Source organism: Hermetia illucens, chromosome 6, assembly GCF_905115235.1.
Source record: "Hermetia illucens chromosome 6, iHerIll2.2.curated.20191125, whole genome shotgun sequence".
Taxonomy (NCBI): Eukaryota; Metazoa; Arthropoda; class Insecta; order Diptera; family Stratiomyidae; genus Hermetia; species Hermetia illucens.
Genome location: NC_051854.1, coordinates 3096746 through 3111683, shown reverse-complemented (window position 1 = coordinate 3111683; position 14938 = coordinate 3096746). Strand labels below are relative to the sequence as shown.

Sequence of the window (14938 nt, the reverse complement as noted above, 5' to 3'; positions counted from 1 at the left end):
ACTGGACAACGCAAAGCCTATTGCCGAGTGCCGAGTATCTGAGTTACTATCTCAGAAATGTGTTTCAAGTGTAGCCAAAAGGCAAATTGAACGGTACACATTATCTTCGTTCCATATCGCAGTTCCAGTCCCCGTTCCGTCCGACATGATGTACCCAACCAGCATCTCCAGTCAACCAGCCGCGGACCAATGTGTCATTCATAATCTTCAATAGATATTTACATAGTAGTCAAAAAATTACCAAACGATGTACTCGTGGTCTTAAATCTTGAAGCCGAGCAGTTACTTATTCCTGACAGTAAATGATTATAAATAGTTGCTTTGCTCGAGGTTAAGTTGATTTTCAAGATGCTTCGCAACTGAACGTGTGCCACTGTATTTTCTGTATTTCAATGTAATTAGGAATTTCAAAACATGAAAAAGTCTGGGAAAGGTCTTCATTCGGATCTTGTGGAATGTTATGGTTGTTGATTCGATTCAATTTTCATCATTGTTCACATATGGCCGGCATAAGGGCAAAAAAAGATAGGAAGGCTACGAGGAATTTCCTCGAATCAGGTTAATTTCGTGATGTTATAATTGCGAAAAAGAAAAATTGCACATGTACCTAGGGCTCTTCAGTTGGTTGCACATCGAATGGGGTGTTTTGTAATCGGACCATGCTGGAGCCTCGTTCATGTACCCTTTTCGACTGAAGATACAGACGCTTAGTGGATACTTATCAGCACTCGATTCAAGAATTATTAGCATTTGAAAGTTTTAGAAGAAAAAGCATCTTTTATGCAAGGTCAGTATCTTTCGCTTTGATTTGGAATAAAAGATTGCCTGAGCGCTCTTATAGTCCCTCGAAACAAGGACTAGTCCGGCTCGAAAAGAAGTGGCTCTTGCTGGGATTCTCAGGGCTAGGTGTCTTCAGGCTAGTCCCGGATCTAATATTCTAATCAATCCGTTCTTCTTCTCTAATTTTTCACAGTTTGATGGCCCGCATCCAGTCATAGTTTCCCGAGTGTACTTAGACCGGTTTCCAGACTATCTATTCCGTTTGAAATTCCACGCAACTTTGACAATAACAAGTCAGATATTCACAGTATCTTTATGTAAGAGACGCGATTTGTCCGAATATAACGCTGAGGTAGTTGCCGGCAAAACAACAACATGATCAGATGCTAAATTGCGATTAAGCATGAAAGACTTTTGTTGACCTGGCATTAGATCGAAAAGTGAATTGTCTATAACTAATCATTGTGTAACGGTTGAATTGAATATTAATGACAGTCACGATTGTTAATTTCGGCAATAAACAAACATTGAAGTTTGTTTTTTCACGAACTCATTCCTGACCTCTACCAACATTGTATCTTTTGGAGGGTAAGTAGGATTTTTTGTTGCCGTAATTATGTCTGAATAAGATGGTGGTTCGGTTTTGAAAATATACATTTAAGTAGGAGGTTGACTTTAGGAAACCACTTGAAAAAAGTGGGTCAGTTTGATCCATATGTGTCATCGAGTTGTTACGCTGCAAATCTTGAGATATCTAGCGAGCTCCGAAAAAAATTTAGCTCCCCTGCTGATTGCATACCACATTGAACCATATTACTCTGCAGATAATTATTAAAATTTTCCATAAATCGTTGACCTTTTCTCTGAAAAATGAGTCATTCGTCTCATGGCGGCCACTTTATCTCAATTAAACCTCTCCTACAATTATTTCTTGGAACACTATTTATATCTCATGAATCCAATATTAATTACATCTAAAGAAATTAATGTGATCCATCTCTAAAACACACGAGCACTATCCGATCTGAACAATATCAGATGGGCATATGCGTGGTGTACTAGTAGTCGAGCTACCTTCGCTCCTCAGCTGCATAGTGAAAAATGCGCGAACCTCTGGAAACATACCCTTGAGGTAGAACAGAAAAAAAGCGAAATAAGGCACTTTATGATACTGACAAATCACCTGAATGCTAAATCATTAATTCGCTCAACTAAGAATGGGATAACAGAGCATCCTAAACATGTAATTATTGAGAGATATACTATCTCCCAGATTTAAAAGTGAAACGAACTTATGTGTGGATTGTCTGGTTGGAAATATTAATTTCTGTGTTGATTTATGAGGACGACTGGTGTTTACAACCTGATAGAAAGCAGAATATTGGAGTCAGGTTCATTCAGAGTAAGAGTGCTGGAATGGGGGGCTAAATTTTTGCCTCCTATCCTTTGTTTGCTTGTATAGAATTCCCCCGCCTTTTACGTTGAAGGCTATTATCCTGATTCCAAATTCTTGATAGTTGTTGAGGGTAGCGCATCCTATATAAACTGTTAAGTAAATAATTGTTTCACGGCAGAGCCTATCTAACCGATGAGTGATGGTTTGATTAGAGAAAACAGGGTAATCTTGTAGGTTACTAGTTAGGTTCCTTTGGTTCCTCAACTTCCTCAACTTCCTCCTGTTCTGATGATACCAAGCAAAGAAATATAACGTGCTCCAGATCCTCGGAAGAAGCGGTGAATATAGGATGGTTGGGAGATTAATCCGCTCGAATGGGATGCGAATAGCTCCTGCAACCATCGTGTTCATGAGCCGTGTCGGCACTTGTCCAGGTTTTCACTCGATCCTTTTTATCCCTTTTTATACCTCATATATGGCCCCTCCTGCTCCTTTTCAGGATTGCTCTTTATTGTTATTAGTGGCTCTTCAAAAGTCTGCCGTCTACTTCTCTTACTTAAGGTTATCTGGAAGATACTGATATCCTTGCTCCAATTTTTTGTGAGGCAGCCGTTTTTCAGCAAAGCCTTTCCCTAAACATGTTGATCTTAACGTCTTCTTTCTTAGTTCTAACAGTAGTTTAGTGGTCCTACGTGAAATTTTTGGTTATATTTGGAGCCATCTGTCTCACTTTTTACATTCATAAGAAATCTTTTTCTGACGCTATGAAAAAAAAGTTCAAAAACTCCCCTGGATCAGCCAAACATCCTGGTTCGCTTCTTTCCACAACGATTTTTGTTAGCGCCTTTTCGTCCCCGACGTTGTGGCTTGTAGCGCTCATTTACTTGAAAACCATCTGACTTTCAATGGACATAAAGTGATATTTCGGTAGTTTTATACAGGGGTGGGATAATTAACACTGTGGTATGCCCTTTCAGATCTTCAGAGCCACCTCGCAGCATTCACGAAAGAAAGCAGATCTCCCATCCTGCAGCTAGAGATCTCTCTGAAGTTCACAAGGAATGGTTTACCTAGTATCCGTGGTCTGGCTCTAGCTAGAGCTGGGTAATCGCAAAAAAGTATCTGAGGCTGTTCCCTCTTGTCTGTAGTTTCGGAAATACGAGTTGTTGGTTATGCCAACTCTGGTGTCATGGTTTCCTATAAGACCGTGCAGATCGCTGTAATATTATATGCATTTGCATGCGTCTGGCACAAGAGTTCTGGCGATCGGGTTTTGTTATAGACAGGCAAATTCCTCCTTTACTTGGCACAGGTTGTATTGCGAGTAGAATCCGCTCTTGACAGTCGCCAGCGAGACCCCGATTGAGTCCCCCGGGACAGCTCATTGACTTGCACCTCGGCTACACCGTGGGTATGTGTCGGGCAGGGGTTTTCAGTAGCGACTTCTGAGTTTTGCATTGGTTGGGCGAATTGCTTCACTAGCTACGATTAGTAAGTGCTACTAAAATAACTGGGCCTGTTTAAATCGCCTGTTGAAGAGCTCTGTTGGGATGTCTTGATTAGATCGCTCAGTCTCTTCGACAACATTAAGTATCCTCTCGACTTCGATGTTACCAAGCAGGTTCATGTCAACTGCAAATCTCATTGGTGGTGTGATGGGATTGTGGCAGAGCGATACCAAGTACCCACTTCACAGACCTGTTTAGGGCAAGCGATGCGGCCCGGCTCGAAGATTATTACACTCAGAAAACCGTTGAAATATCCAACCACGGCTTAAAAAGAACACTGGGCACAGTGGATAAAATACAGGACGTGCATGCGAGCCTCGTGGTTGCAGCGGTGTCTTGCGAGTCCGCCGATGTGGTGGAGTTGAGGAGATAGTTGACCGCTCTCAAGGCCAATATGGTCACATTGACGGCGGCGGTGAATGCTTTTTGTTCGAGAGGGTGCACTCTTCTCGGGGCCCCGAGCAATACGCCGCCTTATGGTGTATAACCCTCTTAGTGGGCGCAATTTTCTAGTAGTCCCTCATGGCGAGCAATACGCCGCCTTATGGTGTACAACCCTCTTAGTGGGCGCAATTTTCTAGTAGTCCCTCCCCGCCAAACTATTTCCTCAGCAACTGAAATTAGCGGCAGCAAACTCCACGCCCATCACAACTTATGGCTACAGGAAAATGGACGTGGGTCTTGGCTTGCGTACATTTTGGGTGATATAAGTGTTCCCATATTAGGCGCAAATTTTCTGTGTCTGTTGATAGATGTGCATCGTAAGTCTTCCAGATCCCACAATTCTCTTTAGTTTTCAGCAAAAATGTAGACCTGTTCGAACAACAATATTCTTTTTATCGGTTTTGACGACTTTGCTGGTCCTCGCATTCACCAAGGCTTATTAGCAAATACCTGTCGCTCCTGAAGATTTTTTAAAGAAAGCACTTTGCACACTTTCGGACTCTTGGAGTTTACACGGATGACTTTGGACTGTGCAATGCGGCGCAAACTTTCCAGTGATTCATCCACTCTGTACTATGAAACTTGAACTTTTGTTTCGTCTACTTGGATGAGTTTCCGGTCGCATCTTCCATCGAGGCGAAGCATTTGGCACATCTCGAGTGTATTTTTCAGCGTCTTTCTGATAATCACCGAATTATCAACGTAAAAAAATGCAAATTTCTCCAGGAGCAGGTGAAATTTCTAGCCCATTCCATCACCCCTGACGGCATTCAACCCGACCCAGTCAAAGTGCAACCGATCACGACTCCGCTGTGAAAGACTGTCAAAGACCTTAGAAGATTCCTGTGCATGGTAAACTTCTACCGTTGTTTCCTGCCTAAAGCCGCTCACCAAGAGGCATTACTTAACGCTTTCTTGTCTGGTCCTAAGACTAAAGATTCACGGGAGGTTGTGTGGTCTCCAGAAATCGTTCAAGTGTTCGAAACTATGAACAAACAACTGGTAGACACTTTTGGCATTCCCTCAACGATGCCCCAGACATGGCAGTATGGGTTAGTCTTCACTAGAGATGAATCGAAACTGGGAACCGCTGGGTTTTTTCTCAAAACAGTTGAATCTTGCTGAATGGAATTACAGTGCTTACGATCGTGAATGCTCTTCACTTTGTACACGAACCCTAAGCTTCTGACTTTTGCCTTACGCCGAAAGCCTTACAAAGTGTCCCTTTGCCAATTTCGGCACTTAGCCTAGATCAGCCTATTCACATCAGAAATTCAACCTATGTCCGGTAAAGACAACTTAGTCGTTGATGCTCTGTCCCGGATTTTCGAGGTCAACATCCCAGCTCGTACACCTCGACATTATAGATCCTTTGCAAGATTCGTACAGCTACAAGTATTCCTTCACGTCATTTGATCGGTTTACTCGGTGGTCTGAGTTAACACCTCTGAAAGACATAACAATGCAGTCATGTGCCGAGGTCCTCCGTCGAGAGTAGATTCTGTGCTTTCGTTTTCTCCGCTGCAATTATCATAGGCCAGGAAATGCAATTAGAATCTACCCTCTTCTCAGAACTCTGGCAACAGCATATCACTCGAAGTCTAATGGGATGCTAGAACGTTGGCACTGTACGTTGAAGGTAGCCATTGTAGTGCGAGACGAGCGGTCCTGGTCGCATGTCTTGCCTTTCGTTTTGTTTGGTCTCCGTACAGTAGCCCGTGAAAAGTTTCCTGCCAGCACTGTTAAGTTCGTGTACGGGGACAACCTACGACTCCCCGACGACCTGGTGCTCGACAAGAAAGACTGGCTAGGAGAGATTGGGTTGTGGCGTCTACTTCCAGAGGCTGTTCTCAAATTAAATTTCATATTTCTCTCCTCGTGACTGCCTTAGTTGAGTTCCTTACTGCTAAGCGTGAGACCAATGTCGTACCTGATCCCTACATCTTCCTTCTGAACCATAAACAACATATATCCCTGCCTCTGTGTACAATTTTCAATAAAAGTTTCGAAGAATTCTACTTTCATGAGTTGGAAAAGGGGCCCTTATCATTCCTATCCTCAAAAGTAGAGACTTTTCATTAGCTGTGAACTTCAGTCCCATCTTTCTTCTCTTTCTCCAAAATGCTTGAGAGATACGTCCACGACTGGCTGACCGCGCTCTTCGGTCACCTCATTTTGGAAGAACAGAATGGTTTCGTGAAACATCCTCCATCCTACACCTTCAAACTTTCTGGACTCTACCAACTTCGTTGCTAAACTCAGGAGGTGCACGCTATTTATACCAATTTGGCAGAAGCCTTTGATACTGTTGACTATAATATTTGCCTCTCTATACTCAACTTCACTCATTGGCTTACCTTCAACCTCCTCCTCCCGTCCTTCTTTAGTGCCAATTATCAATTATTGTTTTCTATAAGTAGGGATATTTTAATTGTTAATAGATAACTTCATTAGACATCCTGATGTCTTACTAGCCACCGCTCTTAGAAGCTTCGATTGCACGTTGCTCGTGCCGCGGTTCAACCTGTTGCCTTCTGATTCCCTTAGGATCGCCAAATTCTCCTACGCGACCAATTGCCTACTGTTCCCACATCCGTTGATAACCTCTACGTTGTGTGATGCAATATCTCTCCTTATAATATCCGATGCTATCAGGAATTTCAGCGATGTGATCCTCTCATTGTTTCTCCTAACTGTCTCCGCTTCTCGTTCGTGCTCTCCCCAGCATACCGAAACCAGCGCTTCTCACAATTTGGACATATTACTACATATATCCCCTGGATTCGTGTTCGTCCTTGGAGGTTCTTAGCCTGCTTTTCAGATGAAACCATGCCTTTTCTCGTTTTTATAAGTTTCGACGAAGCTACAGAGTGTGTGATCCCTATTCTTCTTTTCCCTTCCAATTCCAACTTCCAGTGCCCTTATTTCTTGTCGTTTTGTGTTTTTCCAAATAAGTTGGAAGCTTTTCTTTCTCAAATCTTTTAGCACTGAGGGGGGCACGGCGAAAAATTGGATCATTGCCTGGAAAGGGGCCATTTTATATGAATGGGAGTGATCCGAATTTTTTAGAATTGTTTGTTGTGTGTGTGTGTGTAGGTTTTCTATAGATATTAAAAAATATACTATTTTCCTCTGTAATGATCCTTAAATTAAGAAGTGGGAGTTTTCCATTCTGAATTTTAGGTTCCGATGTACCTTATTCAGGACTTCCAGCATCTCCTCCACTTTGTCCTCATGGGCAATGGTGAAAGTGTTGTCAATATACCTCGACCAGATCTTTGGAATGTAGATCATTCGCAATTCAATCCATGACCACGTATGTTACTCAAAAAGGGGCGATAGGGGGTTCCCCATTACCACCCCTGCGGTTCTTTTGTAGAACTTCCCTCTGAATGTCAGGTACCTCTTCGTCATGCATACCCCTGCAAGATTCATGAGCATCTCTGTTTGTATCTTCCACGAGAACAACATGGGATTTTTACGTAGTAGCCACTCTTCCACACAGGGGAGCGCCTCCTTCACCGGAATGCTTGGAAGCAAGGACCCCGCATCGAATTCGACCTTAAATTGTTTGCCTTGTTTCATCTTAGCAGGACTCTCGCAGTCCAACCGTTGGTACTCCGTTAGCAAGTTGACACTGAATGTAAGCAAAATGTCACTGAATGCGCTATTCACTTAAACGCCTTTCCCTGCTCTCTTGGCTGACAACCCCTTTCACTACTGGTTTCCTTTCCAGACTTGGGTGTAATCTTCAATGGCAAAGTTTGCTTCAGTTCCCACTTTATTGGCATCATCAATTGAGCTTCAAAAATGTCTGGTTTTATTCTAAGTTCCTCTTCCGGTTTTATCTCAATCCAGCCCTCCTTGATACTTTTCAATTCCTTTCTTGGAAACATCCTTGAGTATTGCTCTTTAGTTTGGTCCCCCTTCCGCAAACTTTACTGTCGCGTTCTTGAGACTGAACAGGGTAAATTCATCCGGGCCCTTTTTTCAAAAGAACCTTCTCCGTGTGGACTATTCATCACAGTTCCGCACCCCCAACCTCTCTTCCCTGCAGCAGCGTCACATCTAATTAATATGTGTATCTTTTTCAAACTCTCTCTCTCGTAGTGCGCACATTTTTGAACTGTTTTTCTTGGAGCTCAACATCTATTTCTGCTTTATAAATTAGGCTCAGATATGAACACTTTTCTTAAAATTTGTCAACCTCAAGCATTTCGTGCTCTTTTTCTACTGAAACAAGCGGTCACCAATCTTTTTTGTTTCGCGAATTCGGCTTATTTACAGACATAACGGTGCTAGAAAAAGATAAGCCATGCACTTTAAGGTTCCAAATAATTGCTAACATAGATATCCTATCCTAGTTGGACTTTGCTCAACTGAAGTCACAGATAAGAGACTCAATGAAAGCAAAGCTGATCGGTTGGTTTTATCTGAGTATCTTTTTGATGACAAGAAAATTCTTTGTTGCACCAAAACCATCAATTTATATAATTTCAGAAAGTTACTTTCCATTTCTACTTCCGCTGAATAAATAAATTAAAATTTTCAGTTTTTTTTTTAGATTTTTTTATTTTATCACAAATACATTTGTCATGAAATCTGCGTCTACAAATGGTAATAATTAGTTGTATCACAATCATATTTACAATTTCTTACAAACAAATAATACTTAACCGTTGAAATGTGTGTGTACAGGAAGATATTTATAACTTATCTTACATCAAATAATAGTTACATACAAATAGTAGATACTACACTTAGTGGGTAGTTAAAAGGAAGATACATTTTGCATGTTGCATTGGTTTCTGCTTACATTCATGGAGTATTTCACTTTCTTTCGGTTGGAACTTTTCTGTAATGTTTTTGTCTTTCGTTTTATGTTCAAACATGAACTTGTGGTAATTAATTTTGAATAAAGGAAGTGTCAAATACTCAGTGATGGACGTTTTTTCCTGTCTTTGCTGTTCTTTCCAAATATATTTCCTAAGACCTGGAATAGGAGATAAGTTGGAATTGTGGTTGAATTATTAGAAAATATTCTCTTGTCATGAGTAATTTTTATTATTATTAAATTAATTAATTACAAAATAAAAAAAAAATAATTCGGTCCTTTTAAAAAATTATAACTGCAATGGTTTTTTATGTACATATATAACATAGGGTCAATCTTCATTTTTTGACTATGTATAACTTATAAGTCTGTATTTGGATGCTAAGTTGAGGTTAAAGGGCTAGATAACCTATTAAATAGATAGCCTATCAAAAGACAGTTGATGTTATGCTTATTCAGCTGTCTGTGATCCGAAATATGGCCGGAGGTTATCTAAAATATTCATCAAATTATAAGGGTCATAATAAGTGGCGTCAAGTTGGGTTATAATAAGGCTCAAGATGAAAAAGGAGTGAAAGTACCGGGCGAGTAAGCTAAACAACATAGACAAGCAGCTCAACTCCTAAGAAAGTCGAGTAGATGAGGAGCACGGAGGATAGGAGTGGACACCAGCATTAGAACGTGGAAGCCCGAAAAGAGATGATAGGTGGAAGGGGAGAATATGACCAGAGTTTATGATTACCACCAAATGAGGTGAAAGTTGATAAGCTAACTTCCTGAGGAAAGTGAAAACAAGCCTTGGTGGGGTAAAGTTATCCGCATTAGACGATCATAGAAAGGAGACTTCATATTGGAACTCAAGAAATCCGAGGATGTAACTGCGGACAAATTCTTGGGCCAAATGGGAAAGTCCTCTAAAAGGAAGCCGATATAAGGGCTAGTAACCTGGAGATTACTATCGTTTGCAAGGACATAAATGAGATCACCCTAAAGGAGAAGATTCGCGAGGCTTTGGAAAAGAAATTGAATCCTATTGGACTTGAAGAGTCAGCAGTAAAAGTCCTACGAATAGCCAACTGTGGGACATAAGCCGTCATCAACAGCCTACCGCGTGTGTGTGTGTATGGTGGGGAGAAGCTACAGCTCCTGAGCACTCAGGCCGTGTTGGCCCATTGTACTCGCCACCCCCGTCTATCGGAATATTCCGGATTCGTTAACGTATCGTAGGATTTTCGTTAGCGGATGTGATGCAACCCGTCCCAATTGGAGAACATCGGCACCAAATATCAGATGACTGATGCGTCCATAGGCGGGGCATTCACATAGGAAATGCTGCGTGGATTCCGCTTCCTCATTACAGGAGGGACACGTATCATCTTGAGTAATTCCTATTATGAACATATATAGCTAGTGAATTATGGCCTGTCAGAATGCCCACAATACATCTGCAAGTCCTCCTGCTTTTCGACAGGATAAACTTTGCGGTACGTATGTTCGGTTCTGGCAGGAAAAGTTTGGTGTGTCGAGCAGCATTTAGACTCTGCCACCTGTCATTATGGGAGGCTTGTTCCCAGTTTTTGAAAACAGACTTAGCCAATGCTATTGATACTCCAATTGCTGGCTCCGGTTCCGGCATAGGGGAGATTGACCCGTCTTTCGCTAGAGCGTCCGAGATTTCATTTCCCTCTACGCCACAGTGACCAGGTACCCAGAGTAGTTCCACCGTATTGAATCTAGACATAGAGTTCAAACGGTTTCTGCATTCTTGAACGATTTTCGAGATGATCAAAGGATTGCTCAATGCCCTCAATGCTACTTGGCTGTCACTGCACATTGATATGCGCCTGCCCTTCAACCGCTCGTCAATCACCCAGTTTGTCGCCCTTAGGATCGCATAAACTTCGGCTTGAAAACCCGTTGCATATTGTCCCAAAGGAAAAGCCTACTTCTCGTTTTTATTCGAGAGGTAGACTCCGGCTTCAGAGCCCTGTTCTGTTTTTGAGCCATCGGTGTAGAAGACTTCCATATATCCCGCCACGCTGATCTTCCCAGTCCTCTCTACGCTTCAGGGTAACTTCATATCTTCTACCAAACAGATGTATGGGAACACGAGAATCGGAAGATATTGTAAGAACTGGATTCAGTCCTCCCAGTAACTCTTCCAATGCTCTGTGTCCCCCACATCCGTTGTTTCCCCATAGATCTAATCGAATTAGTCTATGAGCTGCTCTCATTTGCAATATATCCAAATATATCCAGGGGCTGCAAATTGAGTAGTGCATTCAGAGCTGCGCCGGATGTCGTGCTCATGGCACCAGTGATACCCAGACACACAGTTCTTTGCAATGCGGTTAGTTTACGGTGAAAACCTTTTTGTCTCACCTTAACCCACCACACTACAGATGCATATACGAACATCGGCCTAATGATGGCAACGTATATCCACATTACCACATGAGGCCTGAGTCCCCATGTCGAGGCAAAGGTCCGTCTGCACAGCCCATAAGCTGTGAGAGCTCGTTTCATCTTTACCTCTACAGGTTTGTTCCAAAGAAGTTTTTTATCTAGAGTGACCCCCAGATATTTCACTTCTTCGGAGAGTTGAAGGCTAGTACTCCTCATCTCAGGGAGACAAAGTCCATCCAGTTTTCTCCTTTTTGTGAATAAAACCATTGTGGTTTTATTTGGATTAACTGACAAACCATGTCTAAGGCACCAACTGTCTATCAAATCAACGGCACGTTGTATATTGCTACACACCGTTCCAAGATCCCGATCAACAGCAAGTACAGCCAGGTCATCAGCATAAGCAGTTCGCATAGCAGTGAGTCGATCAGCATACTCCACAGAAGCGGCGGAAGCACACCCCCTTGGGGCCAGCCCTTCGTTGCTTCCGTAGTCAGGTAGCGATCGACCCCTACCTCAGCGCACAGCAATCTTTGCGTTAGCATAGCATGGATCCACTTAATTAAAGCATCATCAACACCATGCTCTCTGGCGGCATCACAAAGTTTTTGAAAAGGCGCACAGTTAAAAGCCCCTTCAATGTCCACGAACACCCCCATCGCGTACTCACCATTCAAAGTTGCATCCTCTATCTTTGTGACCAAAGAATGAAGAGCAGACTCACAGGACTTTCCACGTTGGTAAGCATGTTGGTTTTCACTAAGTGGATGTGACCTAAGTGCGTTTCCACGAATGTGGTGCTCCACCAGTCTCTCCAAACCTTTCAGCAAGAATGAAGTCAAGCTGATCTGTCTGAAGTTCTTTGGATTAGAATAGTCATCATTCCCAGGTTTCGGTATGAAGACTACCTTAACCTGTTGCCAAGAGGAAGGCACGTAGCCCAGAGCAAGACATCCTCGAAAAATATTTCCTAGATGTCGCTCTAAATGCTCCATACCCTCCTTTAGCATTGCCGGATAGATGCCATCCATGCCAGGTGTTTTGAAATGTTCAAAGGACAGTATGGCAGCTCTCACCTTTTCATGGGTAACAACCGGTTTTGCAGTGTTCCAGTTCCCCTTGCAACACTCGCGTGTTGAAGGGGTTGCAAAAACCGTCAACTCTCCCCCTACCATTTCTCTCACGCGTTCTCCCGGGAGGTGTACTTCCAGGGGTGTCTGTACTGAATCCAGTCTGGAGCTCGTGAAAGTACCGTCGGGTTTTCTAAGAGAATCCAACTTGGCCGACTCATCCCTTTTGAGGACTCTGCACAGCCTTGGCTTTACGGCCAATCTGAAAATTCTAGATGCCAGCCGATCATATGGTTTGCAGATTCTTCTTTCGAAAGGCATAATCCGTCGTAATCACCAAAAGAGAAGAATTGTTGAAAAATGACCACGAGTCTTTCCATATTACAGACTTAATAATCTTCACCGACGGGTCAGTCATGGAAAATGGATCGGACGCAGGGTTGCTCTCGGGAAATCTGATTATGGGACTGGCTCAAACTCTCGGAAAAATGATGCCCATGTTCCAGGCGAAGATATATGCCATTTTATTGGCAGCAGAAGAATATTGGCAGCAAAATGGAGAGGTTACACCACTAAACAACAGCGACATATTGAGCTAGTTGGTGTGGAATTGTCATCAAGTGCTGCTGAAACTTGGCCGACTGAACGCAACATTCCTGATGTGGGTGCCAGGATACTCATACATCGCTGGCAATGAGGAGGCTGACAGATTGGCTTGACAAAGGTTCTGTATCCACAATGGTGGGGCCAGAACTAGCTTCTTGGAATCCGATCAGATGAGTCTACTCTTAAGGGAGAAATTGCAAGGACTCACGCAACCGAATGGGGAAAGCTGAACTTCTACCGCGAGACGAAAATCTTTGTGAAGAAAACCGGGGTGGAAATTTTTGTCGTCCCTTAAGATGTGGGATATGAAAACCCTAATAGGGCTTTTATTGGGACACTGCTCCTTAAACTATCACATGGAAAATAGGAGTGGTGGTCACGGTTATACCCAGGAAACGTGAGGAGGAGGAAGAGACGCCCTGTACTTCGTATGCAGCTGCCCGGCCTCCTCAGACGTCAGACGAAGATATTTTTTGGTATGGTTTCCTTCAACAAAGAGTCTGCGCATTCTTTGTCTCTAACAAAGGTCTGAGTGCTTGGGGCTGTGGCTCCCTCCACTAAACTAAATTAAATGAAACTAACGCCATGCAGTGGAAGTCACTCTTCCAAGATGGCGACGTGTGGGTCGCCCCAAGGGCACTCCGAGCAGAACAGTCGCATCCCGGGAACTTAGGGGGGGGGGGAGATAACCGTGATCGATGGCGCATAGAGGAGGTTAACGTGTTCTACCCCACTAAGGGGTAACCAAATTAATGACGAGCTTGGGTTAAAAATAAAGGTTGTACATTTGGGTTGATTGGCATATTGGAGCAGTGCTGCCGAGGGAACAAACATAGTTCGGGACTAAGGAGGGTGTGGTGTTGTGAATTTCTCCATATCTGAAGAGGACTCATCTAGAAGCTTCTCGTAACAATGACAATCAATAGTAAAAACCACCCCCAAAATAGATCGACATGAGAATGTCAAATTTACGTCGAACTCTTGAAGCTCGGGAGTGATCTTTGAGAACTGAGACTTATGAGGAAGACAAATCGTAAAAGGCTGACTTATGAATCCTTTCTGTAATTTCGCTAATATTGACTATCAGTGGCAAATGTTTTTTCAAAGAAATCCCCAAAAGAATTTTGAAAGTATTCAAAAATTAATGGTACCAATCTGCAACCGAACCCCTGCATCCGGGCCGATATGAATCAATCTTGAAATCGACCTAATTTCTTTCGCACATTTCGTTTACATTACTATCTTCGAGGGTAATAAATGATTTTGACACAAACACTTCTGGTTTACATGACTTACTTTCCCAGATTAATATCGAAAAATTGAATTTTTATAGAGAGGTAACTGCCGTAACTGTTCAGATAAAATTCGATTAGATTGGGAAGTTACAGTTGAAGAAAGCAATTTCAACCTGAAATTTGCATTCCATTGTAATGTAATGTTTTGCGGTGATAAAATCTGCAGTTTGGCGGTCAAACTTCTTTCACGCATGTACGAGAAGTTCAATCGCCAAACATAGTTTTCGCGGATTCAGATCATATCAGGTGACAATGAAGGTGTTGGGTGAAAAGTTTCTTTCGTTTTGATTAATTGACTTCAGTTGGGAGAGCATGTATTAATGGAAGAAATTTGATCCTTTTTATTTTTTTACTGGTTGGGTTTCAATCTTTCAGTCACAAAAAATTCCATAAAGTAACAAAAGGTAACCATCTAATTACCATGAAATTGGGACTTTTCTAAATCCTTTTCTAGAAAAAATTTTACATCAGAATCAGAAGAACAATTTCATTTAGGAAAATCGCAGGAGAAAAAACAATTTCTTAAAAGTAATGAAAAATGTCTAAAATTCCACTTCATCCATGTATGGATCTTAGATACTTTGATCACCAGTCCAACT

The 14938-nt window shown here is 42.4% G+C and overlaps 1 protein-coding gene across 3 annotated transcripts in view; it reads right to left on the bottom strand.

Moving 5' to 3' along the window:
* Nucleotides 1-8693: 8693 nt before the first annotated feature.
* LOC119658623 (ras-related and estrogen-regulated growth inhibitor-like protein) overlaps nucleotides 8694-14938 on the bottom strand; it is a 187724-nt gene continuing 181479 nt past the window's right edge. For all 3 annotated transcript variants that reach the window (XM_038066119.1, XM_038066118.1, XM_038066121.1), the window contains one exon: nucleotides 8694-9121. In XM_038066119.1, the coding sequence (XP_037922047.1) occupies nucleotides 9056-9121 (66 nt within the window). In that variant the 3' untranslated portion in view covers nucleotides 8694-9055. The remainder of the gene's footprint in view (nucleotides 9122-14938) is intronic.